The sequence below is a fragment of the Balaenoptera borealis genome (genome assembly GCF_965194805.1).
Source record: "Balaenoptera borealis genome assembly, chromosome: 8".
In the NCBI taxonomy this organism is placed as follows: domain Eukaryota; kingdom Metazoa; phylum Chordata; class Mammalia; order Artiodactyla; family Balaenopteridae; genus Balaenoptera; species Balaenoptera borealis.
Window position 1 is genome coordinate 69,944,414 of NC_138865.1, and position 25,311 is coordinate 69,969,724.

At 42.2% G+C, this 25,311-nt stretch overlaps 1 protein-coding gene and 1 long non-coding RNA gene across 7 annotated transcripts in view; both read right to left on the reverse strand.

Moving 5' to 3' along the window:
* Positions 1 to 25,311, reverse strand: part of SMARCA2 (SWI/SNF related BAF chromatin remodeling complex subunit ATPase 2) — a 176,040-nt gene that overhangs the window by 61,444 nt on the left and 89,285 nt on the right. For all 6 annotated transcript variants that reach the window (XM_082403619.1, XM_082403620.1, XM_082403616.1 and 3 more), the window contains exons 24-27: positions 20,214 to 20,377; positions 13,563 to 13,790; positions 9,738 to 9,815; positions 4,845 to 5,063 (exon numbers count right to left, since the gene is read on the reverse strand). In XM_082403619.1, the coding sequence (XP_082259745.1) occupies positions 4,845 to 5,063; positions 9,738 to 9,815; positions 13,563 to 13,790; positions 20,214 to 20,377 (689 nt within the window). The remainder of the gene's footprint in view (positions 1 to 4,844; positions 5,064 to 9,737; positions 9,816 to 13,562; positions 13,791 to 20,213; positions 20,378 to 25,311) is intronic.
* LOC309634113 lies at positions 14,036 to 20,204 on the reverse strand. Its single transcript, XR_014247864.1, has 2 exons — positions 19,654 to 20,204; positions 14,036 to 19,322 (listed from the first exon to the last, which is right to left on the reverse strand). It is a non-coding gene; the product is annotated as an uncharacterized lncRNA (long non-coding RNA).

Sequence of the window (25,311 nt, forward strand, 5' to 3'; positions counted from 1 at the left end):
CCTTGTGATTCATTGTAGCAAATTACTGAACCTGAGGGGGTCATGAGAACCCCTGAATTTAGAGCCCGTCAGCCAGCAGTGCAGGTGGCGCAGGGACGCCCAAAGTGTGGCTGGCGTCAGAAGTGAGCCCGGTCTTGTTGGGGAAACTGAGCCCTTTAACTTGTGGGCTCTAACTCTGGGTAGTTCGTGCCAGGACTGAATTGCAGTACACCTAGCGGGGGCTGAAATGGAATACTCACCCTTCAGGCTCCAAGCCTGGTATATTTAGGGGGGGTTGGTGCAGGGAGCAAGAGGAATGAGGCTATTAAAATGCCCGGAGGTACATTTACTATGAAGGCATTAATGAAGTGTGAGCTTTAGGACTCTCACTTTACAAGCCCCTCCTGAGGCTCTGGGAGGGTCCCTCACTGTGCGTTCATATGGTCCGATACTTTGACAGAACTTGTAAAAGTAAGAAGTTTCTGTATTGCTTGTTTTAAAGAGCTCCCTGACCCACCCAACCATCAGATTCTAGAGGCTTCAGGCTTGACAACCCCCTGGTGGTGAGGCAGTGCTTTTTGCAAAAAGGGGCTGGGCTCTCTTGCCTGTTCTAGCACCAGTGGGTAGAACGCAACCAAGACTTTGAAGATTCCCAACGAGGGCACAAAAGAGCTGAGAGCACTGCAAGACCAGAGAGGCTGATAGTCTTCATGGGACTTCAGACTGCAGGAAAGCTGACCACTAGAGACTCGGGCCAGGACCCCAGACCTTAACAGCACATGTCATCAAAGACGCCAAAAGAATAAGGTGGGACCAGCTGCACGTCAAGACCTCCAGGGACAGAACAGACCAGTAGTCCTGCGTTGAGCCCAGCAGAGATCCGCAGGACAGGATGCCTGCCCCAATGCCATGATGAGACCCTAGCTTCTCCCTCTATCCAGATGCCACCTTGGGGAGGAAGATGGGAAGGAGCTCCGAGGAGAGGAGAGAAGAAGCGCATACAGGGCATGGATGTTGAACTGACTATTCCCAAAAGATGAAGTTCACTTGAGACTGGCGAACACCAAAGAAATTCAGGTTTCCTCAATGGAAACTGGGATTTCAAAACAATTTTTAAAAACCTTAAACAAACAAACAAACAAACTGAGCTGTGTTTGAAATTGTGATCCTCTTCATTTAAAATAACATGAATACAGAACAATTTTTTAAAATCTTCCAACTAAACAGATTGTCTAAAGGACACTGTGGGAATTTTTAGCATACTATGATTATATCATAAAACCTGTTTGTGATGAAATCATAATAAAATTTTCACAGAAAGTGGCCATAGCTCTTCAATTCACCCGAAGTGTTCTGAGGCAGAGACTGCAGCCTCGTCACCAAAATCTTACCTTCCTGGGCTCACAGACAGACCCCATCTCCCACTCCCCCTTATGGCTAATGTGGCCACATGCCTGAGTTCTAGCCAATGGGATGCAAGCGGAAGTGACAGAGAACCACGCGGGCCTGGTCCGTAGAACTCAACACGCGCCATTCCATGCTGCGCTCCCCACTTCCAGCTCGCAGGGGTAGGGATGACTAAGCTGGATAGAGACTCTTCAGCCTGGATCCCTGAATGGCCACGTGGAGAACAGTTGCCCCCGCCAACCAGAAACACCCACCTTGGACTTCTAGGTGAGAAACAAAATTCTACTTTTTTGGACAGGCCCACGAATAGGGCATGTCTAGGTCCATCTGGTGCAGAAGTGAACATTACCCGAGGCTACACTCTTATACATCAATCCAGGGCTATTTCAATTTGGCAATCGATGGGCACTGACTATTTGCACACAGAAGTCCTAACAAGATCCAGCATATCAACGAATCAGGAAAGCAAGTATGTCGGCAACTACCAAGAACACTAGGAAGTTGGCTTTGAGCCGTGACAGAAGAACAGGCCAAGAAATTCAAGAGCCCGGGGGAAATGCAATTAGTATTTACTTGTGAAGGCATCACAGAAGTGGTAGCAATTGAGTTGGGGCCTGAAGGATGAGGCAAGTTCCAAAGAAAGAGGAGGGTAGGGGAGTTCATTCGAACTGCAAATGAGTCCTCGAACGTTTTATCCAGTGGGAGGTGATGCTAAAGACAGACAAGGGGATAGGATCAGGACCAGCGAGGAGCAGCTACCAGGAAAGGAGATTCGTTCACAGGGAGGAAGAACTAACAGCTGGGGCTGACCATGGAGGGGTCAAAATGCAGACAAAACGCAGTGTCTCCTCTACTGATGGCCAGCCTCTTGGCAGGGGTGCTGCAGAGAGTGTGATCTAAGCACGGGGTGGGGGGCTGTTCCGTTCAGCTGCCTCCAGCTCTGCGATTCTATGCGTCTGCAATGCCTCTACCAAGCCAGCTTGGTACAACATTGCCAGGAGAGAGGAGAGTTACTGCAGCCCTGCTACAGCATTTCTCACACAACAGTCCGGGCCAACTTCCCCTTCAAGGCTGCGTTGCCTAGGTTCGCCCACTGTGTTCAGTCATCGGCCGGTGGAGACTATCTCTGCACATCCAGGCCCATGAGAAACCCTTGAATAAAATTTTATTACCACAAAAAGCTTAACAGGCTAGTATTAAACAGGATTTCTGCTGGTGAACAAGAAAGCAAATGACTGCAAGCATCTAGTTTGAATGCTTAGGCCAGGAGGCATTCTGCATTAATTGCATGGCCTGGTTAACAGCAAGTTACCAGCTCATACCAAATATGGATGCACATTTTCCGGGAAGATTGGATTACAAAAGATGTATTACAGTAAAGCTGTACTGAGAACAGTTTCGTCCTTCTTGGGTGACCTGGTATCTTGCAAGGCACCTTAAGGTGAAAACTATGAACATCAATTTCATGGTGTAGTTTTGTAAAACAAACTAGTTTTCCATTTTTAGATGTGCATGTTATAGACAAAAGGATGTGAATCCAGTGAAGAAACACCACACAGAAAAAAAAGGAAGTCTACTAGATACACAGATACTATCCTAACATTACCAGTAAATTAGAAACTTTCCACTTTCCTCTTATAAGGTTATCATTTCATCTTCACAAGCATTCATTGAGTTTCTACTGTGTGTTAGCATGGTGCTAATCATCAGTGATATAAACTGAATGAAAAGAGAAAAAATGAGGTATTCTAATCTTGAAAACTTCCTAAGATTCATAATGTTATTTTTTGAAGAGCATTTGCCACTGATTATTGAAAAAATGAGAAATTCAGCTACCTTCTTGCCCAATAAACGAGATTATTTTGCTTGTAGTGTGTGGAGATTATACATATATAAAGACTGACTTTAGAATGTTGGCCTAGGTTGTTGTCTCATCTCCTGTAATATTCCAGGTATTTAAATTACTGCTTACATAAAAGAGAGAGGGAAAAGAGTTTTCCCAAGCTCATAAATGAATATTAAAGTAAACCCCTTCCCATTACAGAATGGATCTTAATTTTACAACTACAACCTCACAATAGTGAAACAAAAGAAATCCATAAAACCGTATTCTGAGGCCACTGGAATATTTGGATGCGACAGTAAAACAGTCACACAAAAGTTACATTTCATATGCCATTGCTCAACCATAAATATGAGCAATGCTTTCTTAGTCTCTTTCTTTTCAGGATACCACAGGCTCCAATCTTTTCGAAATTTAGGTCATCCCTCTCTCATCATACAACATCCTGAGTAAGTCACATCTCAAAGAGTGCCAAGACCTGTCCGCCTTTGATATCCAATCTCAAAATACTTCCCCCATCGCTTTTTGACCCATCTACCTACTTACAGCCCGGGTCCTAAAATCCATGTTTTACAAAGCTTGCGAACTATATTCCCTTTCAATAAAATGAACAACTCACAAAACCAGCTTCTATTTTGTTTGGTTTTCACCCAACCACCCTTACAATTTCCAGCTCGCATTTACCGGTGCTGCCTGGAGCGCACATCCCAGATTGTTCTGTCTATCTTGGTACTAAGTCTGCTCCCAATAACGGAAATTACAGCTAAACCTTCAAAGGGAAGATTCACACTGGCCTCAGCACTCACACACGTGGCTCCTAGGAGCATTTTGATATTTCTGTGCTCAAACAGCAGGAGATAACATTCCTCAGTCAAAATGAGAAACTGACATTTTCCAAAGCAGAGAAAACAAAACCCCCAAACTACAGAATACTGTTTCCAAGTGTCAGTGACCCGAGCCCCAGGCCCTAGTCTGCGCTGGCGATGGTCAGATCAGATTGAGCCGACATCGAGCCCCCAAGTGCATCAGTGCTCACTGATTCTGCTATTTCTAGCCAGCTGTGTGATCCTGCAGAATCACCTAACCTCTTGGGGCCTCAACTGCTTCGTCTGTAAAACCAAGAGAGTACAAAGGCACCTTCCAGCGCTAATGTTCTTTGGGTCTAGGAAATAACGCAGGTAGAAGAGGCCACTGTCCTGAACGCTCTCTCTGCGAGACTTGCAAAAGTGAAACTCCGATTAAAGACCACGAAATGAGGGGGGACAATTAAAAAGTCCTCTAAGGCCCTCTTCCACATTTTGATTCTAACTCCGAGAGAGTGAGGCATGACCAGGCAATCGGTCATAAAACATTAGTGGGTCTCGTAGCTCTCATAACCCTGTGTTTCCAAAGGCCAGTTCTGCTCTTGCAAAACAATTCTTCATCATCTTCCAAGGCCCTGCCTTGAAATGTAGAATGACTCCACTGTGAGAGCAGAATGACTTTATCTATGTTCCAGAGGCCCTTCCCCTTCTGTGGGCAACTGGTCCCTCTCAAAGGGTTCCAGCCTCAGGCCCCTGATTTCTCTGAGCCAACAACACTCCACGTAGCAAGAATTCGAGAAAGCCACACCTACCCTCAGCCACTGCTTCTCTGTGAGGGCGTCACTGTAGTCCACGTCCCGGCGCTGGCGAGACCCCCTCCCGAAGATCTTCTCCTCCTCCTCTTCACACGTCAGCCGTTCCACCTCGGCGTCATCTTTAATAATCCAGGAGGGCAGCTCATCTTCCTCCATCAAGCGGGGCTTGCGTTTTGGGTTCCGGGCGTCTTCCCTCCGCCGGTCCATGTCCATGCGCTGGAGGGAGGAACGGAAGTGTCACCAAAGGGAAAGGGGATTCGGTACAGTGTAGACCTGCAGCAACTAAGTCTTCACAAGTCACCTCCTATGGCTGCAGGGTCCCTTCAGCTTCTCCCATTGAGCCTCTGTATCCTGGCTGACTTGTTCTAGCTCAGCCCTCAGGCCCAAATCTCTTCCCTTCCCCTGTACCCATCTTTGAAATTTACTTATGCACTTAAAAAAATACTCTTTAAAAAATTCCTTTTCTTAGCCTATGCGGGTGCAAAAGCTTCCCCTTAAGTAATAGTGAGAAAATTCAAATTGGGGATGTATTTTAAAAATGATTACAGCAGAAATTGATTGAACATTGTAAATCAACTATACTGCAATAAAAAAAATGAGCCCTGGTGATACAACTCATTGCTGCATTGGCGTAGAAGTATTCTTCAAGCATATAAAAGAGAAAGTTCATTAAGAAAATTTCCTTTACCTCAATAGGGTTCATGCTTTTAATTAAACAACCAGGAAAAAAAAAAATCAGCCACCCCGTGTCACTATAAAATAGCCACCCTCGGTTGGACTCAGACATGTGGGCACATAACTGGTTTATTAATCAGTTGGCCATGAATGCATTGAATTTTTAGTGCAACCTGGGCTCTGGGAGAGGAATGTCCCTCAATTCTTTAGCTTTCGAAAAGCTTAGCTCTTATGAAAATATCATGCCACAGAGTGACAGACATCAAAGGTAATCTCATCTCAACTGATATAAGTGAAATGGCTTCTTTTCAACAGCCTTCAAACTGCGTATTTCCCCACCTCCTGCTTTCTTTTTTAAAAATCCAGTGCGCTAGTAAATAAATTAAGTGCCACATACTTGCCTTTAACCTATAACTAAACAATTTGATGGTTAAAAAAAAAAAAACCTCCACTGAATTGTTATATACATTAGTTATATGTATATATCACTGGCTAGACCATTTCTACAAGCGAACAGACCATTAACCATTAAATGATTTACCTTTTCCCTCTTTCTTCCTTCGGTTCTACCGTACTGAAACAGGGATTCAATATTAATTTTTTCTTAAGAGCTGAGAGTGGTAACAAAATGTAAATGAAATTTCTATTTAAATCCAAATTCGACCTCTAGAATCTATTTAAAGTTCAAAGTTCCTTAAACTATGCTTCAACATTTTTGGAAATCATTGTATTCCCAAGATGGGGTAGGCTTGGAGCATGGTGGAGTCCTATTGGTAGATAAATGTGGCCGTTCTGTTCTGTCATATGCTATAGTTAGCTGGAGAGGCTGCTCTTAATCCTGCCTTCTAATGCTCTGGATTCAGAAATGGGATCCACCAAACCTTCGTAATTAGCACACAAAGGATGCCTTGTTAACAGCACAATCTAAACAGGGGCTTCTCAAGGTAATCTCCTAATAGTTATTAGATAGCTATCAAGAAAAATCATTTTTTTGTTACGGCACTACACAGAGATGACAAAATATTGCCACTTCCATATTTTGGTTATACGATTACCATTTCCTATACCGAGGACTCGTAAAATGACTTACGCCATGCATTAGTCCACAATTGAGAAAATAAATCTCTTCTAATACAAAAGAAAATAAATTGCACTTGCTTTTTGTTTTTTCTTTTAGGAAAGACCCAAAAAATTTTTTTGGTGCAATTTTTAATAAGCTTAAAGTTCTCATGATTGGATCTCTTCCCAGAGATTTCTGCTTGCAGAAGACCAGTACAAAATTTGATGTTGATATTCAACTAAGCCTAATTAATTATTCAGATACTACATGAATATGTTTGTCTTAAGACCCAATAACCTTATGCTAACAAGTACAATTACTTTTAAAAGTACTTGTTGCCTTTGTAGGGAGCAGAGCAGCTTGAAAGCTTCATGTTTGTATGTTAGCAAAATGTCTCAGATATGTATCTTGACCTGTCAAAGATCTCTTTTAGGTAGAATTCATAGGTAATCAGTATAAGAGATAACTTTCTGAAGTCACATTTTTTAGAAGGAGAAACAAGAAAAGTGTTCGAAAGAAAGGTTTTATTTTAAAGAGACTATCTGCTTAATGTGTGTTATTTAACTACAGTGCCTATGATATAAAATCAAATAATACGTCTGTATTAATTTTATATAGGGAGCTAACTTTTTGTTTTTTTAACAGTGGATAAAGAGTTTAAATATTCGAACTCCAAATCTGGCTCACATTCCATTCTTGTTTCTCACTACAGTTTTTAATCTGAGTGAACTGGCAAGGATTCAATTTGATTTCCTGCCCCCTGGTGGAGGTGCTAATGAATAGTGAATTGGCCAAAGGCAGCCGGCTGATTAGAAGATTTTAGAAAACCAACACAAAGCAAACCAAACCAAAGCGAACTGAAAATCTGTATTATCCAAAAATGAGAAGCCAACCTTTAAGAAACAAGCACAACATTCACAAAATCAAAACGCCTACAGAGAAGTATTCCCTAACCAGGTTCACCTGTTCCAAGGCTGATATTCCCAAATTAAAAGAAGGCTGTGCCTTGGCCAGACATCCAATTTTTTTCCCTGAGGCTTTCAATTTCTACAAATACCCAGCCGGAAAGGCAGAAAAGAGAAGTACTCTTTTTCTCTTATTTCAGGACTGCTGATGGAAATCTCCATCTCTGGGCCTAATCTAATTTGTATAATGGCAGACAGCTTATCCTCTCCAAGGGCCTCAAGAGTATCTGAGGCTACAGCAGTGCTGAATTACTGCCAATCAGTGATCAGCCAAGGAAGCTGAGGGCCTCTTGCCTCGGCGTTCCCTAGTAATCTACATTTTAATAAGTTCCTCAAAGAGAGAAAAGATGTCTATTTCCTACGTGTATCGCTAATCTCCCCAAACGGAGAATCATCTATAAAGGTGGTGATCGGCAGTATGAGTTAAGAAATTTAGGTTTTATGAACACCCTATGTTGAACATGCTGGTAAAGTCGTTTTTCTGTCATTTCTCTTCAAAATGGCCTTAGCTGGGTAGGATGGTTCATTTAGGAGGGGGAGAAAAGTGCACATCCCAGGGTAGGACTTATTCCCATGGCTACCTGAAAGTTTCCAGAGAAAGAATTAAATGTCCTTTATCTTGAATCACTGTGTGTGTGCACAATCATTGTTCCCAAAAGTCACAAAACCACAAAAATAACGTAAAAGCCTCCATGCAGCTGGGGTTCCCTCCTCAGACTGCCTAGGCTAAAGAGGTGGAAATTGCAAACCCTGTGGGTCCTATTTGGCCCAGGGTCGTATTTTATTTGGCTTGAAGTGTTAAATACTAATAAAAAACTGAATTTAGTTGCAAACATTTTGAAATCCGGAGGCTGAATATAAAAACCTCACTTTCTAGCTTCTCTTGAAAATTTGGAATTTCTGGCTACATGGGGCGTGCAGCTCTGTCCCCCCGAGACAAAGCAACTCCCATTCACCCTTCACCACCAGCCACACACCCCTGTCCACTTGCTTCATTCGTGCAAATCACCTGTCTGAGACCTGGGGGCTTCAAATTTGGGGCCTCTGATTTGGGGGTTCCGCAGCATTCGACCACCAGACTTAGAGTTCACATTTATTTACTCACTCCACGGTCAGGCTAAATGTTAGGAAGATCAAAATGACTGAAGGTACTGGGGGGAGCCTTGCAACGTTATACATCCTGACCTATGCTGACATCCTCACAAGGCCTGAAATTTTGCAAATGCCACCATTCATTCAATAAATATCTATTAAGCAACTACTATGTACCAGAAACTGTTCTGAGTGTTGCGCATACAGAGATAAATAAATAGCTATAGCAAATGCCTTAAGAACGCAGTCAAATATGACTTCTGAGGGCCTCCCTCACCAGCCAAGGGGGTTGCTCCCTTCCCTACTGACCTTGCGGCAGGCCACACACATAATCAAGTTCGGGGTTCAGCAAAATTGCAGATGACTACGTATCTTGGAACGTCAAGGTTGAAACCATGGATGTTAAAACGGTCAAATGTCAAGGTTCTTTTGCATCTGCTTTGTACCAGTGAAATGCAACCAGTTTTGATCTTTAAGTGAAGTCTACACCTTGATGCACATCTGGAAGGTTGCTTAAGCAGGCTCTCTTCAACAAGAAGAAGAGGCAGGACTATGTCATTTTAGTTGCTCTCCGCCCCCCTGCCGCGCCCCCAGGGAGCATATTTGTTTTGATGGCTAAGGAGACAGCTAGGGAACAGCTGTGAACTCTACCTAGAGGAGCAGGGCAGGTTTCCTGAAGGATGATGGCCAGGATTAGAAATGAGCTGGAAGGGGGCGGGGGGTGTGTCTGTGGTAAGCTGTAGACCACATGGCCTGTCCTGAGGACGCAGCTGCTGCTCAGCCCTAGCCAAACGCTTCCATAGAGAGATGTGGGCCTGGTATTACTGCCCATGTTCAATTTTCACAAGAAGCCAGAAATCAGGATTCTTTCTGCGTTGGCAGCAGATTCGAAATTTAAAAAAAAAAAACATGGCATGGGCCAAACAAAATATGTCTGCAGGCTAAAGCCAGGCAGTTTGCAGGCTCTGAACTGAAGGAAAGGCCCAGGCTTCACAAATGAAATTTGGCCAGGGCACACAGGCCCCAGACATCTTGTGTTTAACAGAAAAGGAGGGAGAGGAATGAGGCATTTGTTTTCATGATTTTCTGTAACGTTACCATAAAAAGATCAAATTCCTCCTCTCGTCGAGCGATCATTTGGTTCAGAGTCTCATCGTCGGGTACTTCATCTTCTTCCTGGGGTTAAGACCAAAACAGAACAATTTAACAGGCTTCCGGAGAGAGGATAGACAACTGGGCTGAGGTACTGATAAGTAAGGTGAATCAGTCCTCCAGAACAGTGGGACCCCACTTCTCAAGCCAGAAAGACAACAGAAGGGTCACTGGGTATAGTACTTGCCATTATTATTTTGCAAGCGATTCAAACCATCTTCCCAGAGCAAAATCTGTTTAGGGAGGAAAGGTGGTGCACTCTCTAAGACATACTGGTTCTCTCGGGGCAGGGGTGTATCTTGATTCCCTTACTTTTAGAACAGGTTACTTAATGTCTCCCCGCCTCAGTGACCTCATCTGTAAACTGGGCGTGACATTTCCTTCACAGAGAAGATGTAGGATTTAAATAAGGAAATCCCCATGAGAAAGGGCCTAATATTAATTCTTTAAATTCTGTTAACCTTATCCCCAACATAAATGCTTATTTTCAAAGCTTTACAAAGGACATGAGTATGTGAAACTTAGTGACAAGGCACCGAGCAAGACCATAAAAACCATATATATATATGTGTGTGTGTGTGTGTGTGTGTGTCAAATACATAGCCTTTAAAATATGTTTAATATGTATTTCGGTGGGCACTGTTATGCTAGTGTTAGAGCTGTGGTCACGACAACTCAAAAGGTAGCAATAACGAAACCTCCACAAAACTCTTCTTAATGAAAATAATTTAAATGAGGTAGAGAAAGCAACTACCTAAGGCCTCACATTTTCATTTTACAGTATGTTAGACCAACGCACCTTATGGCTCTGAAAATTCCTCAGAAACCAACAGTTCTCAAATTTTTTAGAAATGTTATGCTATAATTTTCACACTTAAAAAAAAAAAGATTCTAAAAGTTGGGCAGATACTACACAACTTACCGCCCAAAATTATTTTTATCATATGTTGAGTGAGCTTGTTAAAAATCAAATGGGGAGTTTCAGTGTATCAGCAGAGGGATGAAAGGGAAACCCAGAACTTCAAACATCTAATTTCCCAAATCATACGTTCAAAACAAGGCAACCTGTTCTAGAAAGGGTACGAGTGGCACAGCAGCTTAAATGAGATGACTCTGTCTGTTCTCAAGATAATGTCTTGCACACCGTGTCAGAAATGAATGCAATTCAATAAAGTAAAAACTGATGACTCAAGATAATAATTACTTGTGAAAAACTTTCTATGCTAGTTCATCTCTAGATGGAAGGCAATTTGTCTAAACACATTATTACATTTCATCTGACAAAGAAATAGACTAGCTGGGAGTGGGCTGAGACTTCAAGGTACAAAGAATTCGGTTAATGTATCCACTGGTGAAAAGATGTCCTGCTTTTGCCCACCCTATTCCTAGGGCCATGTTATCCCCTCATCACCTATACAGTGTGGGGTTGGGCTTCCCCCAAGCCCAAGATGAAAAGATGCTCTTGTAAACTGGCAAGAAGCCTGTCTACAGTGGCCTGGCCTTCACAGAGAACAAGTGGGCAATAAATCTTCCTGGGTTCCTTGTGCCCGAGTGCTCCATGGTCCGTCAACCATGGTGATGGCTGTCGCTGATATTCAGGACCAGAGCCCTTGACTGCAGGCTGTCAGTGTCCCCAAACATTTCCACATCAGGACACATGCAATCCAGAAAATGATAACATTTGTCTGACACACTGATAGCCTGGAAGGGGTGTGCGGCCCCAGCCAGGCTGCTCATAGCTAGAAGCAACCGGCGCCGGATTGCACTGCAGGCCTGCAAGGTAAGTAGACATTCGGTCCTGTCCAAAATGTCCATAAGACATTTGGTTCACGCCAAAAGATTCTTGAAATTTGGTCCCATCCAAAACATCCATGAGTATATTTGGTCCCTGACAAGTGGTTTTGGACAGGATCAAACATCGAGGACCCTTTGGTGTGGACCAAATGTCTTATGGACCAAATGTCTTATGGATGCTTTGGACAGGACCAAATGTCCTGCAAGGGCCCTCAGGACTGGGAGGGATCAACATCTCCCTGAGGCTTAGGAAGGTTGGAAAGCTCCAGGCAACCCTACACTCCACCTAAACCAGGTTGGGGAGTATTTTCACAAGGCCTACACAAAACAAAATAAGCAAAAGCATCGTGGAGACTCCTGGCTGAGTATCAGCTCTGCCCACACCTGCTTTGTGACAGTATATATCACTCACCCTAGTATTTTATTTTTAAAATGTCCATGTGTGTAAACACCAACAAAAAAAATCACCTGAAAATCTGATTCTAAATTTGTATCAAATATTTCAATTTTGAGAATCAAACCTGTATCAAATATTCAACTTCCAGAATCAGACGTGGTAAATTATTTGAGATCAAAATTTTAAAAATATGCGTGAATGTATGAATGTATGTGCATATGCATTTTTCATCATTTTAGTGAAATCTAATAGATAACTAATCAAACGTATAAGACTGACAAGTGAAGAGGTATAACAGAAAAGTGCTCTTCAATTTGCAAAAAGATTCATTTCAGGATTACTTTAAATATCAAGAACTACTTCACATTTCCACTTATTTCAGAAAAAAAAAGGACATGAGATTTTTGAAAGAATTTGGTTTATAATTTATAGAAGACTTCAAAAACATCCTACTTAAGGCAAAATCAAACTACAGTTGACACTTGACCATCTGGGGTTAATCCATGTATATCTTACATGTAAATCGTAAATCGGCTGCCCGATTCCACAGTTCCTCTGTACCCATGGAGTCAACCAACTCCGGACCCATGTAGTGCTGTAGTACTTACTGTAGAAAAGCATCCACATGAAAGTGGACCCACACAGTTCAAACTGTGTTGTTTAAGGGTCAACTGTATATCTAATATACGCAGTGAAAATAGTATTCCACATGAATAGGTAAGATAAACCCATTCTTGCACTTACGAACATGGGCACACCAAACCAAATCTGTCCATCCCAAGCCAATTTTATGGTAAGGACTGGCACTGATATTTTGTACAGTTTTCTAGACTACATAAGAACTATGTCTTTTAATCTATTTCAAATCCATCTGGGGATGAAAATTTAGTATAGAATTACTAAGACTGGCAATCTAAAAAAATACAGCTACCCAAAGATCCCCTGAGAGAAACATAATCAATGCATTCTCCGAACAATGTTGGCAAGTAAAAAGAGATTTTTTTTTTTAGCCAATAATTTTCTCAGCCGTTGGTCAGTTCTTACAGGAGCATTTGGAGTAAAGGTTAAGGTCACTCTTTTCCAGTAAAAGTATGACTCAAAGAGCTAAAGACAGCTGTGAGGGCTTATCCTACAAACATACTGAAGTGCTGTGATCCCTGACCGAAAGGCAAGAGAGACAAAGGGCTCTGAAGGATGGAGAAAGAAAAGGCAAGGAGGGACCCTTCCAGCTTTGTGTTGTCTCATCTAGCGATTTTGTTCCTGCAAGTGGCCTCTCTGCGGTTCTGCATCTGCCCTACAGAGGGCAGCACTTACAGTACAATCAAGCATGCAGGCTGCACCTCCCGGCAGAAACCAGGAAAGCATTCGATGGCCAAGCCTTCAGGTCCCTCTAGCAACTGCTTTTAAGACACTCGTTTGGATGTTTCACAGGCTTTTTGTGCTTGGGGTGTAACAAAGCAGCTAATTCATTCATTTTAATTCACGCCAGCCCAGGAAATTCTTTAAAGAACAAAGAGGTTCTTCTCAATCCTTGCAAGACACAAGATCACTGATTTCATAGACTTGGCTTTCTGGGATACCTCATTTTCCTCTTCGTGCTCCAGTATGGCTTGCAGGAATGCTCTCCGCTCGTGGCTTGAAGACTTCTGATCAAACATGCCTGCCTGGATCACTTTCTGATCCACATTCAGCTTGTACTTTGCGGCTGCGAGGATCTTTTCCTCCACACTATTCACGGTGCAGAGTCTCAGCACGCGGACCTCGTTCTGCTGGCCGATGCGGTGAGCGCGGTCTTGTGCTTGCAGGTCCTGTTTGAGAAAACCACATGTTTGAGGGCCACTGTGCCTGGATTAGCCTAGCAGACAGGTCACCCACCCAAGAGGGAACTATGGAAGCATTATTTAACCCACCTTTACTAATGCAAGATTCTGCTTACATTTTCAAAATATACAAGCTACCTTCTTTGGAAAATTCAAGGTCATTCCTAGTTGAGGGAAACTGGGTTCAAATTAGCTAACTGAAATACATCTCAGGTTTTGAAATCCAGGTCTCAAGATGTGTTTGTGTGTGTGTGTGTGTGTGTGTGTGTGTGTGTGTGTGTGTGTGTTTAATCTGTCCCTAGGTTCACCATCAGATTTGTCCCTAACTAAAAAAATAAATAAATAAATAAAAATAAATTTTGTGTCAGAATTATGACTTGGATATCAACTACAACTAACCTTAAGTTGCAAGGTTAAAGGAAGGCGTTAAAGATGATTTTTAAGACATCGCTGAATTATACACACATACATTATACACATAAACACACACTGTTCATACAATGATTGCCCTTGTAGCAAATTTCCTGGGAACTAATTCCATCAAAGACTCAATCTTTAGTTTGGGGAATGAAAAGGATTGCTAGTGGAGTAGTAAAGTGGACAACTTTGGGGGGGATAGAAATTTAGCACTATATATCAAAAGTGTTGAAACTGGGTATGGCCCCTGACTCAGAAACTTCACTTCTTGGCAAGGTATCCTACGGGAATAATCATGGATATGCACAAAGACTTACAGTAAGGATGCACCTCTCGGCATTATATATTATTTATAATGGTTTTTTAAAAAAGCAGAATTAAGTCAACATTCAATAATAACAGATTGGTTAAATAAATTACAGTTTTTTACTTTATGTATATACAACATAGTACATTAAAAATTATACTCTCATTAAGAAAACTTAATGACACATCATAAAGCTATAATAAGTGAAAACTACAAGTTATATATGAGTATGTACGTTATGATCTTATGTGCATAAATTTATCTATACCAAGAAAAGGCAGGAAGGACAAATACCAAGAAGCTAATAATGTTTATATCTTTAGGTATTAAGATTATAGGTGTTGGGCTTCCCTGGTGGCGCAGTGGTTGAGAATCTGCCTGCCAATGCAGGGGACACGGGTTCGAGTCCTGGTCTGGGAAGATCCCACATGCCGCGGAGCAACTGGGCCCGTGAGCCACAATTACTGAGCCTACACATCTGGAGCCTGTGCTCCGCAACGGGAGAGGCCGCGATAGTAAGAGGCCTGCGCACCGCGATGAAGAGCGGCCCCTGCTTGCCACAACTAGAGAAAGCCCTCGCACAGAAACAAAGACCCAACACAGCCATAAATAAATAAATTAATAATTGGGAAAAAAAAAAAAGATTATAGGTGTTATTAAATTTTCTTCATTTTACTTTCATGTGGTTTGGCAATTTGTTTCTGCTTTGAATGTATACTACTCTTATAATAAAAAAAATAAGGTTTTAATGAAATCTTTAAATAAAAACTGTCATAAAGCTATGAAGTAGAGTTACCTAATCTTAAGGCTATGCCATAAAAACTTCTTGGTACATCATTTTTGTTCATTCTGGTCCAGGTGATGATCTCTCCAATGCTAATTAGCTGTTTCCACGTGTCCCCCATTAGACCCGTGTACATCTTTAGGGCAAAGGTCTGTCCCCTGTGTCCTGCATCCCTGGCACCCTCTTTTGCACAGAGCTGATACCCTGCTACAGCTGTAAGCCCATCGTCTTGACCAGGTGAGTTTCTTGGTCACCTAGACAGCACAAGGAGACAACAGGCCGAAGTCTGCCCAGGAGACCTGTCTGTGCTGCAGGGACCTTTACAATTAAATGACTAAGTAGGCAAAAGCTTTTCCTCAGAAGATATTTGAAGAAGTGACTATAAATATGGGAGAGCTGAACCATGAATACAGCTGGGACTCATCCAAAGGGGGGGTGGGGTGGGTGGCGGCGTGGAAACCCTAAACTTCATTTTCTTTTCGAGCCCTGAGCTCAGTCATCTCTCTCCACACATCTTCCCCAGAATGGCTGAGCAGTGGCCACACTGGCAAGTTCTGTGTCATCAACCTCCTGATTATTTCCTAGAAAAGGGGTCACACACTGCTTCCAGAATGGGCCCAGTGGTAAACAGTCCAGGCTATCTTGGCCAAGAGCAAACACTGAGCGACTGTTCTCACCAAGAGGCTGATAATCGTTTTTCTTTGTTTTTCAATTTACATTTTTATACTTTTAAATGTGAGAACCATTCTTTGCTTGCAGGTGGTCCACACTCAGGTTGCGGGCCAGACTCAGCCCTGGGTTGCAGTTTGCTGACCCCTGTCCTAGAAGATGCTGATAACCCACAAAACACTAAGGTACAGGTGGCGGCAGAATATGCTGGGTGAGGAAGTAGAGGGCATGGACCATCTACCAACAGCGTAACAAGCTCTTGAACCCTTGGGTGCTTACAGCAATTAGTTTTTTGGTTTTTTTTGGTGGTGGTGGCAGCAGTGGTGTTTTTTTGGTATGTTTAAGATGATCTATCTAGGGACTTCCCTGGTGGTCCAGTGGTAAAGAATCTGCCTTCCAATGCAGGGGACGCGGGTTCAACCCCTGGTTGGGGAAATACGATCCCACGTGCCGCGGGGCAACTAAGCCTACGCACCACAACTACTGAACTCGTGCGCCTCAACGAGAGAGCCTGCGTGCAGCAAACTACAGAGCCCGCGTGCTCTGGACCCCACGTGCCACAACTAGAGGGAGAAAACCCGCACGCCACAACTAGAGTGAAGCCCGTGGGCCACAACGAAAGATCTCGCATGCCTCAACAAAGGATCCCGCGGGCCGCAACTAAGACCCGACACAGCCAAAATAAACAAACAAACAAGCAAACCCAAAAAACAAAACAAAAAAACCTTAATGTAAGATGATCTATCTATTTGAAAAATAGCAAAAATGACTATTTCTAGGCTGAAGAAGTTTACGCAAGGTAAGCCTGTGGGCCCTTAAGCCAAAAATAGGGGGGAGGTATTACGACAAAGAAAGAAGCGTTGTAATCATTGAATGGATTATTCACCCATTCTGAGGTCTCAGTGGTCTGAAAGCCCATCATACTGATTTAGGTATGATTATAGCTGAAGACAAGAACACAGCCTGAGAAAAGGGCCTCCAAAGTAACTGTGTGGTTGACCATTCTGTGATAACGACACAGCTCCAGCTTCATGGGTTAAAATGAAGAAAATAAAGAGCCAACCCATGTTTCTCCTAACAGTTTGGGAATGAGAGTCCTGATCATCCCGAGGGGTTTTAGTGCTAATTCTACATTCATATGTTCTATCTTTGACTTTAGCAGTGACCTCCAGTTAGCAACTTTAAGGCCTGTATCTTCAATCTGTCAACCTATGTCAAATAAACCCTATTTCATCCATGTGCGTTAATTTTGATTCAACATAATAAAGAATAATTACAGAAAAAGAAATTTTCAACGCATGCTGAAGCCAAGATGGTAAAAAGAACCCTACAACTTTTACTTGGGGGCAACATTTATGCAGGAGTACAGGGTAGAAAGAGCTCAAAGCCAGGATTCAAACCTAAACCCAGACAGACATGGCTGTGAATCCTGGCTGTGTTTCTGGGCAAGTTAATACTGACGGGTTTCCTTATGTGTAAAATACTTTGAGGATTACCTGAAATGAGGTATGCAAAGTGCCTCATGGCATCTGGTAGAGTCGTCGCTTAATAATAGTTAGTTCTCCTACCTTTTAAATGAAAAATCAGTGTTCATTTTTATCAGTCTGAGATCACTTATTTCCAAAAATGAAAAAAAAAATTTGCCCAAACTAATGGCCATGTTTAAGCGACAGGCATGAAAAAATCTGGTCAGTCTAGATGACCATATCAGGTGGAAGTGAATCCACCTATGGCAGATATATATATACCTGCAGAAATATATGGCCCAGTGTGAGGAATTTATGGCAAGTTAGACCAGAGGAAATGTGGGGTTCGGTGTTTTATTGCCTAAATTTTAGGTAACATGCAGTGAAAACTGAACTGTTGGGTGTGCATGTAATTAACTTTGATTCTAGAGTTCTGCTTTCACCTACTGGTCATAAAAGTGTATGCGTATGAGAGGAAGAGAGACAGACAGACAGACAGACAGACAGAGACAGGGAAGCAGAGAGAGACAGAGAGATGCATAGATGTCCCAGCATCCTTTCTCATGGTAAACTAGCATTTCCAGAAGCAGCGATTTCCTTGGTCTCTTAGCATCAGCACTGTACCAATGAAGGTGAACAACTGAGACACCACAGAAATGTTTACCTCAGAAGATAAAATCTAGTGAACTCACCATTCACCTATACACAGGTTACTGTTTCTCAATGAAGATTTAGGCAGCAGCAAGGAGGGTAATCTAAACATCCAACCTCATTGAGCTTCCCGGGAGGAGGGGAATCACACATTCCTCCCCTAGATACCCAGCCTAGCTCAGGGCCTGTGGCATAACAACCCCTCAGTAAATGTTTGTGGAACAGACACTGAATCACCATGGCAAAAGGAAAACTGCAGGTCTCTCATAGGAATATGAATTCTACCTGGGCTTTGGAATGCAATGTGGGACATAAAAATATATAAGGTATGTAAAAATATTTCCTGCAGACTGGTATACTTTATGCTGGTCGCCTGCAACCCTTTTCAAGGTCAGAACATTTCAATAGGAACTCGACTTTAATGTCTTCGCCTAGAGAGAATGACTGGTTGCACATGCAGTGGTCACTGCTGGTGGACACCCAAAGGTTTGGAACCACCACTTTATTCTTTAAATCAGGGCTCCCCAGCTATGTGAGAAAACCTGCATCTGAATCTCCTGGGACCTTGTGTATAGAAAGGTCTACACAGCCTATAGACGTGAGAAGACCCTACAAAATTAAGGGCAGGGTGACAGGGAATGAGAAGCAGGCATGGCTGTGCTTTAAAAGCTCCCTCATAATTCTAATGTACCCCTGAATCCCACTTCCTGCCAAAAACAACTTCTGTAAGCCTCTTCCATCCAATCTTCACAACAACCTAGTGAGACGGTATGATTCTGCATATTTACAGTCGAGGAGACCAACGTACAGGGAGGAGCCCAGGTTAAGCTGATGTAGAATTCACCTTCCTATGTGAGAGCTGCAGTTCTCCTTTTTACTATTTTGAATCCACATTTGTTCCAATGTGAATCTCATCCTCACGAATATCATTCCACCCAATACCTTACAGGCAGGTGTAGTACTACCTCCCAGACTAATGTAAGGAAACTGTGCCACAAGGGGCTTATTCTATTTGTTTGTTTGTTTGTTTTTTAATAATCAAAGTACTCCTTTAAAAGGATAAACTCTTAAACTTACCCGCCTAAGAGGACTTAGTAGTAGATGCTCCACAGCATATTTTTTTCTAGGCATTTTTAAAAACTGAAGTATTTACAACGTTTCAGGTGTACAGAATAGAATATTTTTTGGTGATGATTTTAAATAAAACACACAGAATAAAAGACTACCTAGGGGCTTCCCTGGTGGCGCAGTGGTTGAGAATTTGCCTGCCAATGCAGGGGACACTGGTTCGAGCCCTGGTCTGGGAAGATCCCACATGCCGCGGAGCAACTGGGCCCGTGAGCCACAACTACTGAGCCTGAGCGTCTGGAGCCTCTGCTCCGCAACAAGAGAGGCCGCGATAGTGAGAGGCCCGCGCACCGCGATGAAGAGTGGCCCCCGCTTGCCGCAACGGGAGAAAGCCCTCGCACAGAAACAAAGACCCAACACAGCCAAAAATAAAAATAATAAATAAATAATAAATAAAAAATTAAAAAAAAAAAAAAAAAAAAAGACTACCTAATATATACAAATCGTTTGACCTTGGGGAAGTTACATAAAGCTTCCTGGGACTCATTTTCCTTGACTGTAAAGATGCAAAGAGTAATATTAACAAACTCACAGGGATGCTGTGAAAACTGAATGAAGCAATGACCAAAAAGAGGCTGGCATAGAGTGAGGATCCGATAAATGTTAGCTGTTTTTTGTCGTTTTTATCTTGGAACATTTTTGATTTATCCTTAACCAAATATGCTTTGCTCAGCGGCAATCCCAGGAGATGGGGTAGGGGGGTGGGGGGTGGTGGTTTAAAACTAGGCAGAAACTTGAGTCTTTGTCCCCCAAACTTGAACTCTTCCAAGGTACACCAAAGGCGTGTGTAAGAGATCTCAATATCTATGTTCCAAGGGAGATAAGGAAACAGCCATAATAATGTGCTGGGCTATTTTCCCTTTGAGGAAATGGCCCACTCGTTTAGAAACGTGCTCTGCCCCATAAATGTGTATGAGGGAGGGAACTGCTAGTCTTTCAGTTCCTCTCCAGAAGGGAGGCCTGGGCCCCCAAGTCAGAGACATGCACACCTGATGGGGATTCCAGTCGCTGTCAAAGATGACCACGGTATCAGCTGCCTGGAGATTTAAGCCCAGGCCTCCAGCTCTTGTGCTCAGCAAGAAAATGAAATACTGGGACCCAGGTTCGTTGAATTTCTTCAGCAAAGCAGCACGATCTTCAGACTTGGTGGTGCCTGAGGGGATAAGAAAAATAAATTTGACAATTAACTCCTGTCTGAAAATGGCACAGAGCTAGACAAAAAGGCCTGCTTCCTTCAGAAACAGACTCAGAATCCTCTTAGTATTGGTGAGGAAATCCCCTAAGGTTTTTTTGCACTTTTGAAAGGAACTTTGAACATCTTGCAATTAAAAAAAAAAAATTAAAAAAATAGAGAGATAGTAAGAGACTTTTCTCTAATTAAGAAGGAATACTCTGTCTACTACTCATTGTTCCAAAATGTTGAAAAGAGTTTAAACATTCTGACTGGGCATCTGTGAAACTTACATATCCTATAACATTCTTAGGTTAACCTAAAACTTGGTGGAAACATTTTCTGAATTTATTTTTATGCTTGAAAACACCAAATAACACACACACACACACACACGTGCCTAAAAGGATGATTATAATGGCTTAAAGCTACTTTGCCAATAGGCTTTAGAGTGAGGACTTGTTCATGCCCAAGAGAACGGAAACAAAAGTAAATCTATTTCTACTATATTTTACCATTCAGATGGCTACCGAGCGTGATCTGGCTGGTAAAAACATAAAATGTGAATGGAATATTTTTATCCTTGTTAGCAAGACTTGAAGCCAAAATAACTCAAAAAAAAAAAAAAAAAAAGGAATCTCTCAGTTGGTTTCTCATGTTGACATTCTGCTCTGCTGAGTTATAAACTATAACCATACAAAGCAGCATGTAATACACCTGGCGATGGCTCACCCCATGGCGCCTGATGAGACTCCAAAATAGTGAATAAGCAGAGAGTATGAAACCCCAGAGAATGGTACTCACTTTTAGGGCACCAAGGTACCCAGACTTGCATCCCAAATCAGCCCCTCAATCACATACAATGTATTTGTAATGTATTTACCTGGCCATTTCATGAACTGCATTGTGGAAAGGAAAAAAACCTACCATATTCCATCTGAATATATTTCACCAGAAAAGTGTAGCTGCAGAGTTTTGAAAAAGGTCTTAGGCTGTTGGGACATATATATGTATGTTACATGATAGTCCCTAATCGCCTGCTGTACAAATATTATTTCTACATGGTGTTCTTTTTTTAACGATGAAAATATACCGCCAATTTATTTCAGAGGATTAAAACATCTAAGTGACTCCAGCTAATGGAATCGAGTTACTGTGGAGGTTCAAGTTCCCAAACATGGGGAGATCTGTTTTTCATATTAATAAAAATAGTAAGTACCCTCCTGAGGAGGGAAAAAGAACATTCCTGAATATAGCAAACAGGGATTAGAAACAAGGGGCTTTGGGAGTCCCCATTCAATGAAGCAATGTTCTTTAGAGCTCATTCTACTTTCCAAATCAGACTCCAAGTTTTTGCAACCTGCTCAAATCCTGCAATGATGAATTGTAAGAATTTAGATTTGCGGGGTGGAACATGAAATGTGTTTTGTTAAACGAGGTTTCAAACACGTGGTGCCTTTTTTTCTCTTACTTTCAGAATTGGCTTTCTGAGATCACGATGAACTATCTGTTCATGATGCTAACGGAAGACACGTTCTGGTCTATCATGAAACCATTTTGCTGCATCATTTACCCAGGTGCAATGATTTTTTAAAAAAATTACTCACATAGATTACTGGTTCACATATTTACCCTCTGCCTTAAGGTGAAGGAAAAGCCAAAGAAACCAAAAAAAAAAAAAAAAAAAAAAAAAAACCAGCAAACACTTCCAAAATGGGGAAAGAAGGAGTTCCCAGAGATAATGGTACAATCGTCCCTTTGTACCTGTGGGTTGTGCATCATCCAGGGGTTCAACCAACAGTGGACCAAAAGTACTCCAAATTCCAAATTAAGAATTCCAGAAAGTTCCAAAAAAGCATAATTTGAATTTGCCAAGCACCAGCAACTATTTACATAGCCTTTACATTGTATTAGGTATCATAAGTATTTCTGATGTATCTGTGGGGAGGAAGGTGATCTCCGCGTCTTACTCTTCCACCATCTTCTCCTCTCTAGGTATCATAAGTAATCTAGAGATGATTTAAAGTACATGCGAGGATGTGCATAGATTATATGGCAAATACTACACTGGTATTTTTGCTTGTTTGTTTGTTTTTTTAATTTTTGGCCATACTGCATGGCATGTGGAATCTTAGTTCCCTGACCAGGGATCAAACCTGCGCCCCGTGCATTGGAAGGCAGAGCCTTAACTACGGGACCGCCGGGGAGGTCCCACTACACTGTTTTATATTAGGGGCTTGAGCACCTGCAGATTCTGGTATTTGTGGGGTTCCTGGAACCAAGCCCCAACCTTGGATACTGAGGGACGAGGGACCAACTGTATCTATTTTCTGACATCAGGGTACAAAAACTGTGCATCTATATACTCTGAGGGTAGAAGTTCACTTTTGATCCACTGAACTGAAAAATAATCAGTTAACAATCACATGCATTAAGATATAAATAAAACTAATTAGTGGATATGCCTACTTGGGATGAAATAACCCTAAATGAAAAATAAAGCACTGAAAAACAAAAGGGATATCAAAATTATCTGGTCAAAAGAGTTTTTAGGCCCTATGCTAGACACCTCAAGCAAACAGATGGACCATATTATCTGGTGTATATTTAAATCGTATATGTAGCTTGGAACTTGACAAATTCAAGCCAGGAAAAAATATGATTGAATCACTTTTCATGCAAAGCTATGGCATTTCTCATTACAAGGTTCAGAATTTGCTGAATTACCATTTCCATTAGTCAAAGGTTCTCCAAGCCAAGATCTCTGCTGTTCATCAGCAATCTTTGGGACACTGCTCAAGGAGAGTCAAACTACCGTGTCAGGGTTTAGCCCCAGCCAAAGAAATGCTGTTTGTAGGTGGGCACAGGATTTAAAGTGTATCAAGTCCACGTTCTTATAGGCTTTAATGTAGAACATAACCAAGCATACAATTAATAGTAAGGGCAACTGTGTTGAAAACTGCAGATTTTGCCAGAAGGAGCACACTGCCTGGCTTTCATGATTACTCACTTTAACTTAGTTTCATCTGCTTTTGGAAAATGTTGTCTTCTGGGATGTAACTTCATCACTTGCTCTCACTCAAAAATCATTTCCAGTGAAAACAAAGACTATAATGGAATCGTAGTTAAATCTATTCATGCAACCATAATCTCTGCAGAAAAAAATCTACTTAACTGTCATCAAATTTTTTTCCCCCTGAGGTCAAAAATCTGGGACATCAAATTCAGCAATGAAAATCTGAAGTCATTTTAACAACTGGGTTAAGGGGGTGTAGTCGGAGGGTGGTACAGCTGGCAGTGTGTGTACCGATTTATCCATGTGTATGTCGACTATTTGCCATCAATTCTCTCTAACCCCAGAACAAATGGCTGCTGTTTCTTCCAGGTAGAAGCCCATGAAGCCTTCTCAATGACATCTGTAACACTTAATGGAACTTGCTTACTTGCCTCCTCCAACTTAATGGTAAGGCCTTTGATGGTAGGATCAGTGAGTAGCACATTCTCTTGAAATGGCCTGGTCATTTTCAATCAACCAACTTACAATTTTTGAATTCAGTTCAAAATCAGTCTTCAAATGTCTCTAGGAAAGCAACCTGCATTTTCAGAGATGGAATAAATCTTGCTGGATTTGCTAAAACTGATTCTAAACTAATTTCGAATCAGAGACATCTAAGTTAGAACTTGAGCTCACCATTTGCTTCATGTGTAACCTATGGCAAGTTAACTCATCTCTCTAAACCTCTGTTTTCACATCTGTTAAATGGGATCATATTCGTACCTGGTAAGAAGGGGATAACAGAAGCTTGTTTGTTGAGAAAATTAAATTAATAATGCACATCAAGTGCTTAGCCTGGCATCCCACATGCAGTAGGTCTTCCATAAACATTAGCTTTTATGACTATTATGATTAATAACAATACAGCAACCAACAGAATATTAAAGATACTCTCTCGGGGCTTCCCTGGTGGCGCAGTGGTTAAGAATCCCCCTGCTAATGCAGGGGACACGGGGTCGAGCCCTGGTCTGGGAAGATCCCACATGCCGCGGAGCAACTAAGCCTGTGCACCACAACTACTGAGCCTGCGCTCTAGAGCTCACGAGCCACAACTACTGAAGCCCGGGCGCCTAGAGTCTGAGCTCTGCAACAAGAGAAGCCACCGCAATGAGAAGCCCGAGCACCGCAACGAAGAGTAACCCGCGCTCGCCGCAACTAGAGAAAGCCTGCATGCAGCAACGAAGACCCAATGCAGCCAAAACATTTTTAAAAATTAAATAAAAATAAAGACACTCTCCCAAGCTGGTAAGAACACATTACAGAGATTTGTTTCAAGGAAATCACTTCTTGCCAGTTTCCCAGACTCGAACATTCCAAGGTCACAGTCCCAAGAGAGCTGAGATTCCAAACGAAATGCCACAGGGTAGTAAACAACAGTTCTACAGGACACCTGTGGAGGGCTGTACATCCAGGGAAAACAGAGCTGGCTGCCGCCCAGCGCCCCCACCCCACTCACTCAAGCAGCAGTGAAGGAGGGCTTGCCTTTCAAAGGAAGAATGCTGACGGAAGGCTGAACTTACCCCTCACAGAGAGGGAGGAAGCAATGCATCAGGTCAGAAGATGAAACACAAGGCAGATTTGCCAAAAGACAGACTGTAGTTGATGTAACTGTGTCATGAATTCGGAATTAACGTTGACTTAACCATTCCTCTGTTTTCAGTGACTTTAAGGAGGAGAGGCAAAAAGATTTAAAAAAAATCAAGTCTGTCAGAGGTATAATTAATTTAAAAGTTAATAAGGCCCTAAGAGGTACACCATATAGAGAATTCACTTAAAAACTCAAGTAAGAGAACATATGGCAGGTCCGAGGTTGGTAAATATCCAGTTATATCCAATTCATGGCAAAAGGGGGAGAAAATGT